A 14,095-nucleotide genomic window follows, 5' to 3' on the forward strand; every position below is an offset into this window, starting at 1 on the left:
TCTTTAGAATAGAATCTGATAACTAAGCGGACCTGTTACTCAGTGAAAAGAGGAATTTTGAGGTTAGCTAAGCGAACCTGTTAATCTACGGTTTATGAAAATTCGTGACTAATAAAAAGTGGATAAGAACATAACTTGAATCATTGTTTTGCAATGAAGAAGGATTCCTTGATCGTATATCTCTTATTGATTGGCTTTTATCTTTTAATTGCTTTATTTATTTCTTTTTACTTTTTAAAATCGAACCCCCCACCCCCAACCAACCTCCCCGAACCACCCCACCCCCGTTTTATGACATTATAAGACAACTAAAACCTTTTGCTCCTCGTGGGAACGAACTTAACTTCCACTATATTACTTGTTAATTAGGTGGAAAAATATTCACTAATTTGTTGTGGTTACGACACGCATCATGGTCAGCCAATTAAAAGGTGACATTTATAATAGAAGCATAATTAAGATAAGAAAAAATGGTGGCATTTTTTGAATCGGCTGAAATTTGGACTAACTCGTCCAAAGTTTGGACTAAAGTCTTAATGCGATGGAATTTTGGACTACCGTATACCGGACTTGGGAGGGGAGGACTAGAATGTCCCAAACCCAAGAATAATGGGATTAAATGTTAATTTCTGCCTTGAAAAATTCCACCGAAGAGACCGTCCGGCTAGTGTTAACATCATTTCCATTTCAACCCCTACGTATGTAACCCCTGTATTCTGCTGAATGCCCTGGATAAGTGGACGGGCGTGATGTTGCCACATCAGCAGCTACAGATTTGTAACTAGAAACATCCCGCTCAATTGGGATTTCGGCTTATTAGGAAAAAAGAAGAAGCAGCTCCTTTGGGATTTCTCTCACCAGTACAAACTAGACGGAAAGGTAGATTTTCTCTCCTTTCCCGATTCCTCTTTTTCTCTCCCTGTTAAGAGATTCGTTTGAAATTTCGATAATTCATCTGCAGGCTTGATCATTTGCTCGACATATTCTTGAATAACCAGAACGAGATCGTATTCCAAGGTTAGGTTTCTATAAAACTTTATGAATCTAGGTTTAATTTTCGATTTTAAAAATACATGGATGATTACGATTGTGTATGTTGTTGGTGTTTGTTCCTGTTTACGACGATGATGATGGTGTTGTTTTGATTTGATTCGATTTGGTTTCAGACTGGTTTTGCTTCTGTTTTAGAAGTTTAGCTTCTGTCATCATCTCGGCTCAGGGTTTCACATGTGTCTTTCACTCAATTAGTACGTTGGACATAGAACTAATAATGTAACTGAGAAGAAGATACTTAGCTCAAACCGATGTTGTTGGAGATGCACAGAAAATATAGAGGCACGTATACGATACGCTGTCCTAAAGGCAATATCGTCTACTACTCCGCTGAGATGCTATAGCAGTTGGCGAGTCACCTCCAGGATACAACTACTGATAATACCCCTTAATGTAGCATACAAAGAGAGTACCCTTAGAACTTGGCAGTGTTAGCAAAAGCTAAAAACAGAGAAACTAGAAATAAAAACTTATTTTCTGAAAGCAGAGGGAGAGCATAAGAAGAGATGTTTTCTCCCTTATATAGTGTTTAAGACGTTACAAACGAGAGGAAAAATGCATGCAACAAAACCATGCGTATGACAGAAATACTGGTAATGTTTGGTTGAAAACAGTGTTGCCTTTGTCAGGCTTAGAGCAGTGTGTTGTTGAGAAGCCAAGCCAAACATGTACGGACAAGAAAGCCAGGACAAAACATGTGCAGACAAAGAAGAAGATTCTTCTACATGTGTGTAAAACACGTACCAAAAGTTTTACCAAGAAAGGCAACCTTGCCCTAGTCTAGGCCTTCCCCCTCACACAAAAGTCTAAAACCATGCGTATGACAGAAATACTGGTAATGTTTGGTTGAAAACAGTGTTGCCTTTGTTAGGCTTAGAGCAGTGTGTTGTTGAGAAGCCAAGCCAAACATGTACGGACAAGAAAGCCAGGACAAAACATGTGCATACAAAGAAGAAGATTCTTCTACATGTGTGTAAAACACGTACCAAAAGTTTTACCAAGAAAGGCAACCTTGCCCTAGTCTAGGCCTTCCCCTCACACAAAAGTCTAATGACCCAAGGGCCATGCCCTTTTAGCCAATTCTATGGTATTTAAGTCTAAAACTCTTTAGATTTTAGTCTATGTGGGACTATTGTTTTATCTATTCAAATGAAAAAACAAGTAGTGGGCAATAGGTCTAGAGATCAAAACATAGTCCATGCAAATTTGGTATAACAAAGCCGTTTTTTCCAACATAGTATTCTAGGGCATAATATGATATGCTATAGTACTAATCCTATTGATTCGAGCAGCATATTAGTTCAGTTCAGTCAGGCTTCCTATTCCATAAATTTGGGATTTGGATCTGTATCTCATCGTCACTTTCTTCTTTGTAAGTAACTTACTGTGTGAAGTTTATTGGATCTTTGAAGATGGAATGATGTTAAGAACATTGACAACCTAATTTCGGCTTTTGCACACTTTCTGCACAATAGTTTGATGAATATCCCAGGCTACTATATATGTTGCATTTCAAATGATACCTTCTTTACGGTTTATTATTTGTTCAATTCCTCTCTACGATGTTATCTAGTTTTTTACTCTTTTTAAGCAACTATATTCTTTCTTTGTGCAGCAACAAAATGAATTTAGATATAGTGCTTAAGTTCCCACATGAAGAGGTCACATTATGCGTATGCCGATACTCACCAAAGGCTGCATTTACTGACCTAAAAAAGGTTTTGTTCTCTTCACTAAAACTTTGTACTAGTAATGTAACATCCCTTTTATATCTGATTGGAGTTAAATGGTATAATTTCCAGTGTCAGGGAGACAAATGTGATTCCTGGCTCCACAAAACGTGTTATCCACGCAACTACTGCCCATATTGTTATCTCGACATGATGGATGGTCCATTTTGCGAGCACACTGAAGCTCTACTACCACCAACTGTACTTACTAAATCCGATGGAAAAGATATAGGTAGAGGCACATTTGCAATAAGACCAGTTCATGATTTACGTCTGAAAGAGAACGCGCATCAAGTCCAACTATGGTGCATGAACCTACGTGACAATGCAGCTTCTGGCGTCCAGTGGCCTACAGAGTGCACGTTGACAGTTAACAGTAAGTCGGTTTAAATAAATAAATAAATAATCTAATTTCTTTTGGATTTTTTATATATTAGATCCTCCCTTGGCCGTCTTGTAGATTGCAGTTTGCCGATAAGTCCAACAGGATCTGCAAGCAGTCATGGTGATTGTGTAACTTCTTTTAACATACCATCCTGATTCTATATTAGCATTTAATTTTGGAACTAGTAACGGAATAGTTACCAAAATTCTGCCCTGATTTCGTTTCTCAACAGATTTCAAATAGCAAAATGAAAGGTGATAACACTGTTATCTTGATGGGAAATCTGCAAAGGATCATGACTACTTTTTTGGAGTGAGCTTGGTCAAAGTACAATCACTCGAACAGGTAATTCTTGTTAAATCTCCATACATGTCAACAGTGTTGATGTTCTAACAAATATTGACTTGTTCTTAGGTCTTGGAAAAAATTGTTGTCGAACCTTTGGAAGTGGCTGTAAACCATAGTGTTCCGGTACCTGGTGTGGAAATGCTAACAGCTAAAGTCAGCTTAACCTGTCCAGTAAGCTCAAACACACTCTCTCCTTCCAGTAAAAGGAGGTTTTTCTTGTTCTGGTTTTGCTTGCGTAAACTTGAAGTCGTAGTATCATTATCAGTGAATCACTATAGGATTATTGGGTAATATTTCTATTCCCGAATGCAGTTTAATCATTCCAGAATTACACACCCAGCGAGGTTCAAACAGTGCGGACACTTGCTTGACTTAATAAAGTTTCTGCAATACGCGCAAGCATCTAAGAAGGTTAGTATTACTTGCGTGTTTTTTTTCCTTCTTCTTTTTCTTTTTTGAGTTTCTAAGATTCATCTTAAGATCGGGTTTTTTTGGTAATCTAGTTATGAATCATCAATTTGTGAACATTGGGAATATGGGTATGTTTTTATTTTGCCTAGTTCCTGTTTGATTTTGAGAAAGTGATAGAATTCCCAATTCTTAATTGGAATTCCTGATAATGAAATCCTGTCATGGTTTTCTCGTGAACTTTTTAGCAACCTACAGACTTTATCAGTTTTGGAATATTTTTTATATGATAGAGCAGTCTCTGTTGTTTCTAACGAGACGCCATTCTCTGAATACCAATATGTAACGAAGCCTAGTTGAATTAGTGGTGGTGGACCTGGTGCTGCAACACATTTATGATATGTTTTTTTTTTTTTTTTTTTTGGTGCAGCTAGTGAAGTGGGAATGCCCAGTTTGCAGAAAGAGATACTCATTTACAGATCTGATATCTGATGGCTATTTAATGCCAATTCTTGCTGCATTACCCGAAGAAGTGAATGAAATCGAAGTCCAACACGATGCTTCTTGGAGGTTAATCGGAAGGACTACTTGGAATAAGCCTGGGCCTCCTTATGTTATTGACCAGTAGGAGGTGGGAGGAGAAGATGGAGTGGTGCATATCCCTTCTGATGAAGAGACTCAAGGTGTTGCATCTGCTTCCGTGGCACCTGCTTACACGGCATCTACTTCAGAAACTAAAGATGTTAATCCACTTGATGATAGCTTGAAGGTTTTGGAAAGTCAATATGTTGCATCTACCGGAGGAGGTGGAGTGGTGCATGTCTCGTCTGCTGAAGAGATTCGAGATGTTGCAGCTGCTTCTGTGGCATCGGCTTCCGTGGGATCTACGTCTGAAACTAGAGATGTAAGACCACCTGATGATTCCTTGAAGCTGCTGGGAAGACAGTATGGAGGAGATTCGGATTCTGACTGAGAAACGGTATGAATTTTGTTTCTCATCTCTCACTTTCTCTTTTTTAATCTTTCAAAATTTTGTCACCCCTTTCAGCTACAGTCTATTGTGTAAGTTAGTGCGCCATTTTTCATACTGAACATGTGCTTGCCTAAACTTGCCAATTGCATTACATGTACAGTAGCTTGATTATAAAATACATCCTTAGTGTTCCTACTGTTTACGTGGGTCTTATGTGTACTCTGCCGGTTCAACTAAAACAGAGAATCCATCGTAGGCATTTCTGTCATACTGGTAATTGTGGAATATTAGGCAGAATGGAAAAAAGGGAACCCAAATCTGATGTCATATCTACTTGTGGTTTTTGATAACTGGAAGATGAAGATACTAACAACCATGTCCCCATGTTAATGGTTGTCATATGTAAATAGTTTTCTAACTGAATGCCTTTCTGAAATTTCTTCCGTGGGTAATTGATGAGTGGCTGTGTTGCAAACAGGAGCTTGCACAGAACTATGGGTACCAGAAGGCAATTTCAGAGAAATGACCTTCCACTGTGATGCATCTATGTAGAAAGTTTATATTTTAGCAGCTGAACTCCAAGGATATCTCTCTTTCGTACTCCTTGAAGTTTTCACTATTCACATGTATATGTTCCTTTTCTTCTATGACTGAACGGGTTATTAGTAGTAATCCATCTTCTGCGACTGAACGGGTTATTGGTAGTAACCCATATATGTTTTCTTCGAATTATATATAGCCTTATATGCCAATTTCTTTGTACATCAGTTACTGTGAATCATTGATTTGTGTACATCAGTTACTGTGAATCATTAATGGAACTCAGCTGACTTTCCAAATTTTCCGAAATTTGAAGGGACAAAGGGTTACTAGAAAGTTACCCATGCGTAGGTGCTACCTTTTTTGCTCTTCTCCTGCTTGTTGATATGTTATTTTCAATACCTTATCTAAATTTGGGTTACATATATAAGTATCAGACTTTTACGATTGAAACAGTAAGAAATTTACACTGCTAGAGATGGTCACGCTTGTGCTTGCATCAATATAGCTGGCAGTATACTGTCATTTTTTCATAAATGCCAACAAATATGCCAAAATTGCAAAATTAGAAATGAGGTTAAGTGCGATTCTTTAGCTCAAGATTTTTTTTTTTAACACCAACAAGGAGATTTTGTTACCAACTTACAAGGAACAAATCTTAGAATTTTAGTAATGCTTTTCCCTTAAAATGGATACCGAGAATTTAAAATTACCCATTCACATCTTCTAGACATCATTATTATTATTATCAGAATCATGGACCAGAAAAACCCAAAACAACGTAAGCCTTAAAGATGCAGCTTGAACCATATCTTATCCTTCAGTTTATGCTCAGCCTAGTCTAACAAGCAGAGATATACAAGCTCTTGTAACTTAATATTTAATCCACCTAAAAGACTGTAACACGACCCTTTCTTTAAGCTGATCAGAAGATTTACTTGCCAACTCTGGGACTTCTATATGAATGAATGTCAATCTGATACCAACATGTGATTTAATACTATTCTTGGGACTGCTTAGAAATAATGAACCTCTCGATTTTCGCTTTTAGCTCAACATTTGGGATGAGAATTTCTTGGGTAAGAGGAAGACCATTAAAAGGATCAGTCTGTAACACACATAAAGAAGAACTGTTAATGTTCAGGCAAATAAACTTCGAGGGAGAAATAAATGAACATCACCAAAGAGGACATACATTGTAATTCAGAAGGTGCCTTTGTATGACAGCTCGGTCTACCGACTTCGTAGAAGGAAGAATTACAGGATCAGCCATCAGTTTGAACTACAAAATAAACATATCATCTGTTATCTGGAGTACCAAATGCGAAAGAAAGACAAAGACAATGGCTTAAGCCCTATATGCTATACTACGCGATTGTGGTTACAGTAAAATCCCCAGCTTCTCCACCACTATTTCCTCCATGTACTCTAAAGAACATGCCAGCAGACGGCAGTAAAGAAAAACTTACTTCAATTGGGTCAAGGAACTCATTTGGTATCTCCCCAAGGGAAGTCTCGGTCTCAATTGCCTTCAGAGCTGCATCATTAACTCTGGTGCCAAGCTCTATAAATTCTGGTACCAAGCTGTCTTCATGCAGAACTCTTGCGACGTCTATGAACATCTGGAGGACCACAAAAACTCTCAGTATCCCAGAAAAATTAGTTAATGTAAGTAATTTAGATATAAAACACGGCGGAAAACCAAGAAACAGCTGCTGCATAACTAGCAATAAACAGGGTTCACAGCAACCTATCCTTGAGTTCTATTGGATAGACACACCTGTATCCACATGAGACCTTGAGTTGCCAAAACAAAATTAATTACCTGCTCGTTGTATGATTGACTATTCTTTGATATAGCAGCTGCAAAAATTTCTTCACTGTCACCCCTTGCAAGATGTACGTAAATGCTGACAATCTTCCAACAAAATAAAATAAAATAAATCAGTTAAGTAGCGTTGCTGTAGAGAGAAAACTAAAGTTCGAATTATGAACTGACTGACTGAGAGAGAAGGAAAACTGGAAACTAAGTATGCCCCGATAAATAATACTCCCTCCATTCCATTGATAAGTCAAACTTTTTTAAGGAGACTGCGTCTACTACTGACAATCAATGTTAATATATTATATAGTCTTTTCTCTAAAGTACCCTAAATTTTTTTTTGCTATGCTACTACATACAGGTCCCAGTTTTAGAGTAAAGAATAAACCGTAACTTTATAAATTTACGCATACTCCAGACATTCACAAACGGAATAACATGCAGAAATTAGGGGCCGGAGTAGTACTGGTTAGTAGGTATCTGCAATGGTCCCCAGATACGCTGGTATCCCCATTATAGAAAATGATTACCATTTCCAATGTTCAGCTCACAAGTACTCTTTCCAAAGTTAAACTATGGTACTGGAATAAAAGGTTGTGTGCAACATATATAAAGCTACTATCAGAAATTAGACAGCGAATAGAGAAGGCTGTATGCCAGGTATATAAAAGTTAGCACAAGATACAAGTAATGACACAGATTTCATACTAACCTGCTTAAGCAATATCACCACACAATGTGCACACTTCATGGAGCGTCCTGGAATACAATATCTTTTGTGAAGGCTCAGAAGATGTAACAAGAAGCAATTGAGCATTGTAACCACGATATCAACCTGGAATCAAGAGAAAGAATTACGGTTGTCAGAAATTACTAGGAAGAAGAGATAGACAATTCATAAAGCATGCTCCATTCACATGAAAATGTTCAAGTAGAGAAAGGCTACCATATGTGGAAGGAGGAAAGGAACAATAATCTGCTTTGACGTAAATGCTAGCATTGCCACACTTGCAATTACATATGAAATAGAACCTCCAATCATCTACAAGAACCCAGTATATCATTAAACCAGGAGTACTGGATACTGCACTCAATTTTTAAGCGTGTAATTCAAGATTTTCCATTCAGAACAGCTTATACTTACACCCTTATCAAATTGAAAAATAAGGGCGCTCTCCTGCATCTGCAGAAATCGTACAAGTTCCATATCCTCGATGCTAGACATCTCGTCCTCGGTCTCTTCTAATATTCTATGAAAATCATTGTCAAGAAGTTTGATATTCTCGCTGATCACTGCATTCAAAAATACCACGTAAAACCCAGTATCTTCTTCAGCAATCTGAAAACAATAAAGTCCAAAACAAAACATAACAAAAAATATTAGAAAGTTAATAGGCCCAATGTGTCCCAAACTGCAGAATTGGGAAGCGAAGTGAGTGTTAGTAGCAGCAATATTAGAAGTAGTAGCAAAAACCTGTCTCCATGCCTCGCGGTGTGAAGGAATCTCCCACAAGCAATCAAGAACTTCCAAAATGCTTTTGCGAAATTGAAGCTTTGTTATGCAAAAGATGGAAAAGAACCAGTCAGCAACTAAAACTAAAATGCAAAAGATGGAAAAGAACCCGTCAGCAACTAAAACTAAAAATAGATACGATGGGTCCATTGTATTTTATACTAATTAAGTTGATTGTATTTAACTAGAGATGCTGGTTAGGCTTATGTTTATCACAATGACGATGATTATTAGCAGAGATCCAAATACTAAAAAAGTTCACCTTCTATTGTTAATTAGTTTAAGACAATTGTAAGCATTTCTGGGGAGAAACTGGGTTGTGTAATTTGATTTGATTGTGTGTTTTTTTGCTTTTTTACAAAATTTTCCGGTTAAGACATGTATAGACACTGGTATTCGAACTGGATACACGTGGACATGGCAGCAACTCTGCTAGCCCGTTAATGTTTAACATTTTCGAAAAGCAGTTCCATAAAGCATGAAATGACAGAAAAAATAACGAAAGAGGAAAAAAAACATGTTCTCTTCTTCATAAAATGATGGTGTCATGTTATTTTGTCAAAATATAACTCGTGTATGGTTAACATTTTTACTGATTAATGTTTTCCTCATTTCCTAGTTTTTCCCTTCGGCCTGTATTTGTTGAATAGCTTTTTTTAAGTGGATTTAGTGGATGTCAGTCATATGGTTTGAAATAGTATAAAATATGAAATGCTTGTGAATAATTTCCTTTTTCATGTAGCATTATCCCCAAGGTCTATCTGGACCTTGGTGTATGTTGTCAAACAGTTTGAAATAGTGCAAAATATGAAATGTTTGCGACTTATTTTCCTTTCTCATGTGGCGTTATTCTCAAGAGGGGTTATCCTGAAACTCTCAGACCAGTGTAATAAAACAAAAATCACCTTATTTGGAGATCCTATGAACTCCTTCCCAGCATAAAGTTCTAGAAGATTACGAACAAGAAACTCCACACATAGTTGGCTGCCTTCTAAAATGGTAATTGCTGAAGACGAGCATCTGCAAATTGAAAACTGAAGTATAATTACAAGAATCAATAGAGATGGAAGATTTAGATACAAAAAAAAAATGCCCAAACACCTTCTATTGCGGATACACAGATCCAAGAGTTCCACCATCCTTTGTCTTATATAAGAGTTTCGAATATAATTTGGACTTGCCACGAACATTATAATGAATTTCAAAAATTCATCCTGATGAAAGAAACAAAGAAAAATTAGGAATTAGATATACATCAAGTAGTTAGGAAGAAGGCATTGAAGAGAGAGTAAACTGGATTAATGTTGAAAAGGTACATATATCCAAGTGCAATAAGCGACCGTACCATTTCAGGAATGACATCGGCCAATGATTCAGAGTACGTAAAGACAGCAATAAGCACTTCTATTGCATCTTCGACCAAGTGTTCAGGCACACATGCAAATTCAATCGGGCAGCTTGATGGCAAAGGCATTTTAAACCCGCCAACAAGGGATACCAACCAAACAACCATCAAGCGGTAGAAGGATAATGCGTCTTTAAGTAATGCTTTATCCTTCCAACAGAAATAAAGAATTAGAACGTGAACTGAAACATTAATGATCAGAAAAGGCGGATCTTGAACCATATTGTCAGTTATCTATAGCTCTATACTCCAAAACAGATAACTATAGTTATTACTTTTTTGGATGACCAACTTGCATAATTGACCAATACATTAGTTGACAAACTTTCACCGATTTCATTAGAGGTTTCTAAACACCAGATACAACAATCCATTGGCAGAGATAGATACTGTAATCATAAGAAAATCTTCAAGCACTTCAAAACCTATATTACATAAAACTTCATGGCATGTAAAACTTCAAAGTGAGCATAATACCTGTAGTATCTGAGATAAATAACAACAAAATTTTTGCCAATCTTTTTTTACTCCAAAAGGAAGATGCTCCATATCCTGCTCTGGCTGTGGGAAGGGAGCGTTTCCTAACAACGCATTCAAAGTGGGCAGAATATTTTTATTTAATGCCAGTTTCTGCAAGTATAACGGAACGTAACTCATATTATGTCTTGCCAAAAAAAGACATTAAAAAGTTACCAGACTTGAACAAAATAGAACACATTAAGAAAACATTAAGGAAAAAAAGGTAGAAAGATCCACCAATCTCACACAAATTAATGTACTAATAGTTACCCGATGCAAATGCAGTAGCTCGGAAAGTGATTTGACTAGACCCATATGAAGAACCCTCGCCGTCATAAAGAAAAATTTACAACCGATTGTATATCTAGTTTTCCCACGAGAATTTGTTAATTTCTCCGTTGAAAGTACAGAAACTAAACCCACATTGCTGCCAGAACTGGTGGCTTCTTCGGAGGAATTGGACAGCAAGTCGGAGCCGTCGCTTTTTCGAAATTCAGAAATCCATGCTACAACTTCTTTGGAAGATGCGTGGACAGTAGTCAAATCACTGAAATAAATCAAAATTGACAAGGTGTGAAAACACGAAATTGCCAAAAGGAAAAGATAAAACGTAAGCATATCTCACCTCACATCCAAATGAGGATTGCAAAATAAATATGTTCCATCAATTTCACTTCTCTTGGTTAAATCTTTATCTATGAATTTCTTGCATAGCAGAAGCATGACAGCACTGAGGTTCACAAACATGCCAGAACTCCCACAATTTGGATCAACCTGACACCAAACTAGATGCATTGGTCAACTGATATTACATACTACAGGCCGGGAGTGAAGCAAAGGAACCCGACAACGTTTTCAGTCAGAAACGCAGAATAACGGTGTTCACTGAGAACCATGGGTACCCCAAACAAATCTGGTTCCAACATATCTGATAGCTATTTCCACGCAACTATACATTTTGAGTAACAAAACAAAAATAAATACATCATGGTACACAACAAAAGATTACCTGTATATTAGTCACTGAAGAGTTTTGCCTAATTATTTCTGATAGATACTCGAAAACATTCTCTTGCGTTTCACAGTTTCTAAGGAGAGACAGAAGCACTTCTTCAAGCCCGTCGTGTAATATTTTCGTGAGAGCTCTTACCTCTTTGGAAAAAGATGACTTGGCATTTGTTCGGCGAGTCAGTAACCGACAAGAGATCACCTTTCTGGTAACATAAACATGGCAAAGAAAAAAACTAAGAACACTGAGCAGCTAAGTTCGAAATCTTAAGAGGCAAGCCAACAGAGTCACAAGCGAAGATGAAGGCACTAAAGGGGCGTGGATGATGAGTATTGAAACAGCAAAAAATGGATATATGATGACAGTTAGATAATAGTGCGTTAACAAACCTTATTCAAACTAATTTGCTGCAAAAGGGAACATTTCAAAAGGCAATATAATATGATAAAATAAAAAGGACTTATCTTTCTGAGCAGTCAAATAACTTGTCTCAATCATGCAATGACATATCCTTGCAAATTCATAAACCACACTTTCTAGTGATGCTATCGGTCTTTACATCCTTAAAACCACCCAGATCCTTTAAACAAGCACCAATGTTTTAAGGTTGTACTGATACATAATGTGTAGAGTGACTAGAATTCGCAACACTCCAGTACTAGGAAAGGTGATAGAAAGTCCTAAGAAAAGGTAAATTATCCCTAGCAATGTAACATATTGCAACTTGCAGATTAGGTTGTGATTATACGAAGATGAAAAACGTTGTTAACTTTAACGTACATGATGCCTATGGCTTCTATTTTTTAGGCTGTAAATTTGTATAAACATCAGTTAAAACTTGTAAGATCAGTGAGCATTTCAGGAAATTCATGTACAATCATTTGTAATAATATAACTAACGAAATAAAAGAAAATTTTGATTAGAGAAAGGAAAAAAAAGTTAATTAAGCTCACCGTGGACACCATTCATTCTTCTCGGACAACCTTTCGTCTGGAATAAGACTAACATTAAAGAAACCACCTAGTATGCTTAGCCTCTCGAATTCAATCCCGTCAGTAACCTTGGGTATCCACCTTGGGTGATTCACTAGAACTTTAGCACAGATAGGAGTTTTAACTAAATAAGTTAATCCCTTCAATGGCTCCTCAAAATTACCCGGACGCAAATCCTCTACCGCCACCTTACTTCTCAAATCATGATATAATGGTGTCAAAACCAACTTCAAACTATCATAATCGGAATCCTTGATAAATTGCTCCAGAAACCCCTGTGGACAATGAAATCCGCCAAAAGGTTTGCCACAAACTTTTGAGTAAAGTAGTGGCAGTAGATATGATTCCCTAAAATTAGTTTCACCGTGTGTTTTAAGGAACAAACTAGCATCGTAATCTTTATCTCTGTTGTGTAGCCGAACTGAATCCACGAGATGCATCAGGCTATGAGAAACAATTAGCTCCTTTGCTTGTCTAGATATAGTGTTCAAGGCACAACACTGAGTATAATTAAAGCCCATGCCTATGGCCAGCTTAATTTGATTTTCCTCTTCTTCTCCGTTAGCACGAAGATAACATCCAATTAAATAAGGTAAAGGTTGTTCTGCTTCGGAATTACCATCACATAGTCCTGATAAACGATCTTTGAGAACCTCCACCATGTAATCTCTGCATAACTTATGTTTATCTACATTTTCATCAGATTCCTCCTCCAAAGTTGAATCCTTTTCTAGGGTTACTTTGAAGATTTTCCTCATTATGTTATATTCTTCTTCATCACAGATGAATCTCCGACGTTTTCCGAGAACCATAGCTAATATACAAGATTTCTTCTTCTTCTTTTTTTATGTACAATAAAGAAACTTTATGAAAGAATGACGATAATATTGTACAGTATATAAGTAAACAGCGATCAAAGGGAAAACTAATGGGTCGAGATCCCATGTCCCCTTCTTCCATTGCCCTCGTGTCTCTCCTATAATGTATCGACACGTGTATTTTATTTACTTCCCATATTTTCTACAGTTTAAAGATTTTATTATTTTAAGAAACAATAGCGGAAAGATAAAATACTTTTCTTTGTTGGCGATAAGAGAATCAAATTCCTTCTCAATATTAATTTTTTTTTAACAAGTTCATCTTTTCTTAATTGTATGAGATGCATCAGTGAGTTGCAGTACGTTAACAAAATAAACCCAAGATTAAAATAAAATTTGATTTGATTTTTGTATTTTGTCGAAGGTATTAGTAGTAGTCCATCATTCATGTAGAATAAAATTTTGATGATGTTGTTTTAGAAAATGATACGATTACCCCATCTACCTCAGCTTACTGGGCATGGAGTATTAAAACATGATCGTAACGAACATGGGATATTAAGAGATAATCCTTCAAAC

The 14,095-nt window shown here is 36.8% G+C and overlaps 1 protein-coding gene and 1 long non-coding RNA gene across 4 annotated transcripts; one reads left to right on the forward strand and one right to left on the reverse strand.

Moving 5' to 3' along the window:
* The first annotated feature begins 904 nt into the window (after window positions 1-904).
* Window positions 905-5,659, forward strand: LOC113277334. Of its 2 annotated transcripts, XR_003324859.1 has the most exons (9): window positions 905-1,017; window positions 2,669-2,771; window positions 2,856-3,159; window positions 3,244-3,296; window positions 3,401-3,513; window positions 3,583-3,687; window positions 3,829-3,927; window positions 4,355-4,903; window positions 5,376-5,659. It is a non-coding gene; the product is annotated as an uncharacterized LOC113277334 (long non-coding RNA). The 2 variants fall into 2 exon arrangements; XR_003324860.1 differs by lacking the exon at window positions 3,244-3,296.
* A 434-nt stretch (window positions 5,660-6,093) lies between these two features.
* Window positions 6,094-13,552, reverse strand: LOC113281167 (probable ubiquitin conjugation factor E4). Of its 2 annotated transcripts, none has more exons than XM_026529831.1 (16): window positions 12,660-13,552; window positions 11,706-11,910; window positions 11,322-11,470; window positions 10,967-11,243; window positions 10,655-10,807; window positions 10,118-10,327; window positions 9,874-9,986; window positions 9,678-9,792; window positions 8,746-8,811; window positions 8,404-8,598; window positions 8,206-8,301; window positions 7,972-8,094; window positions 7,263-7,355; window positions 6,907-7,059; window positions 6,633-6,719; window positions 6,094-6,545 (listed from the first exon to the last, which is right to left on the reverse strand). In XM_026529831.1, the coding sequence occupies exons 1-16, from the start codon at window positions 13,508-13,510 to the stop codon at window positions 6,438-6,440; spliced, it is 2,994 nt and encodes a 997-aa protein (XP_026385616.1). In that variant the 5' UTR covers window positions 13,511-13,552; the 3' UTR covers window positions 6,094-6,437. The 2 variants fall into 2 exon arrangements, with proteins under 2 accessions (XP_026385616.1, XP_026385615.1); XM_026529830.1 differs by having other exon boundaries at window positions 8,734-8,811.
* Window positions 13,553-14,095: the final 543 nt, after the last annotated feature.

Source organism: Papaver somniferum, chromosome 5 (assembly GCF_003573695.1).
Source record: "Papaver somniferum cultivar HN1 chromosome 5, ASM357369v1, whole genome shotgun sequence".
Lineage (NCBI taxonomy): Eukaryota > Viridiplantae > Streptophyta > Magnoliopsida > Ranunculales > Papaveraceae > Papaver > Papaver somniferum.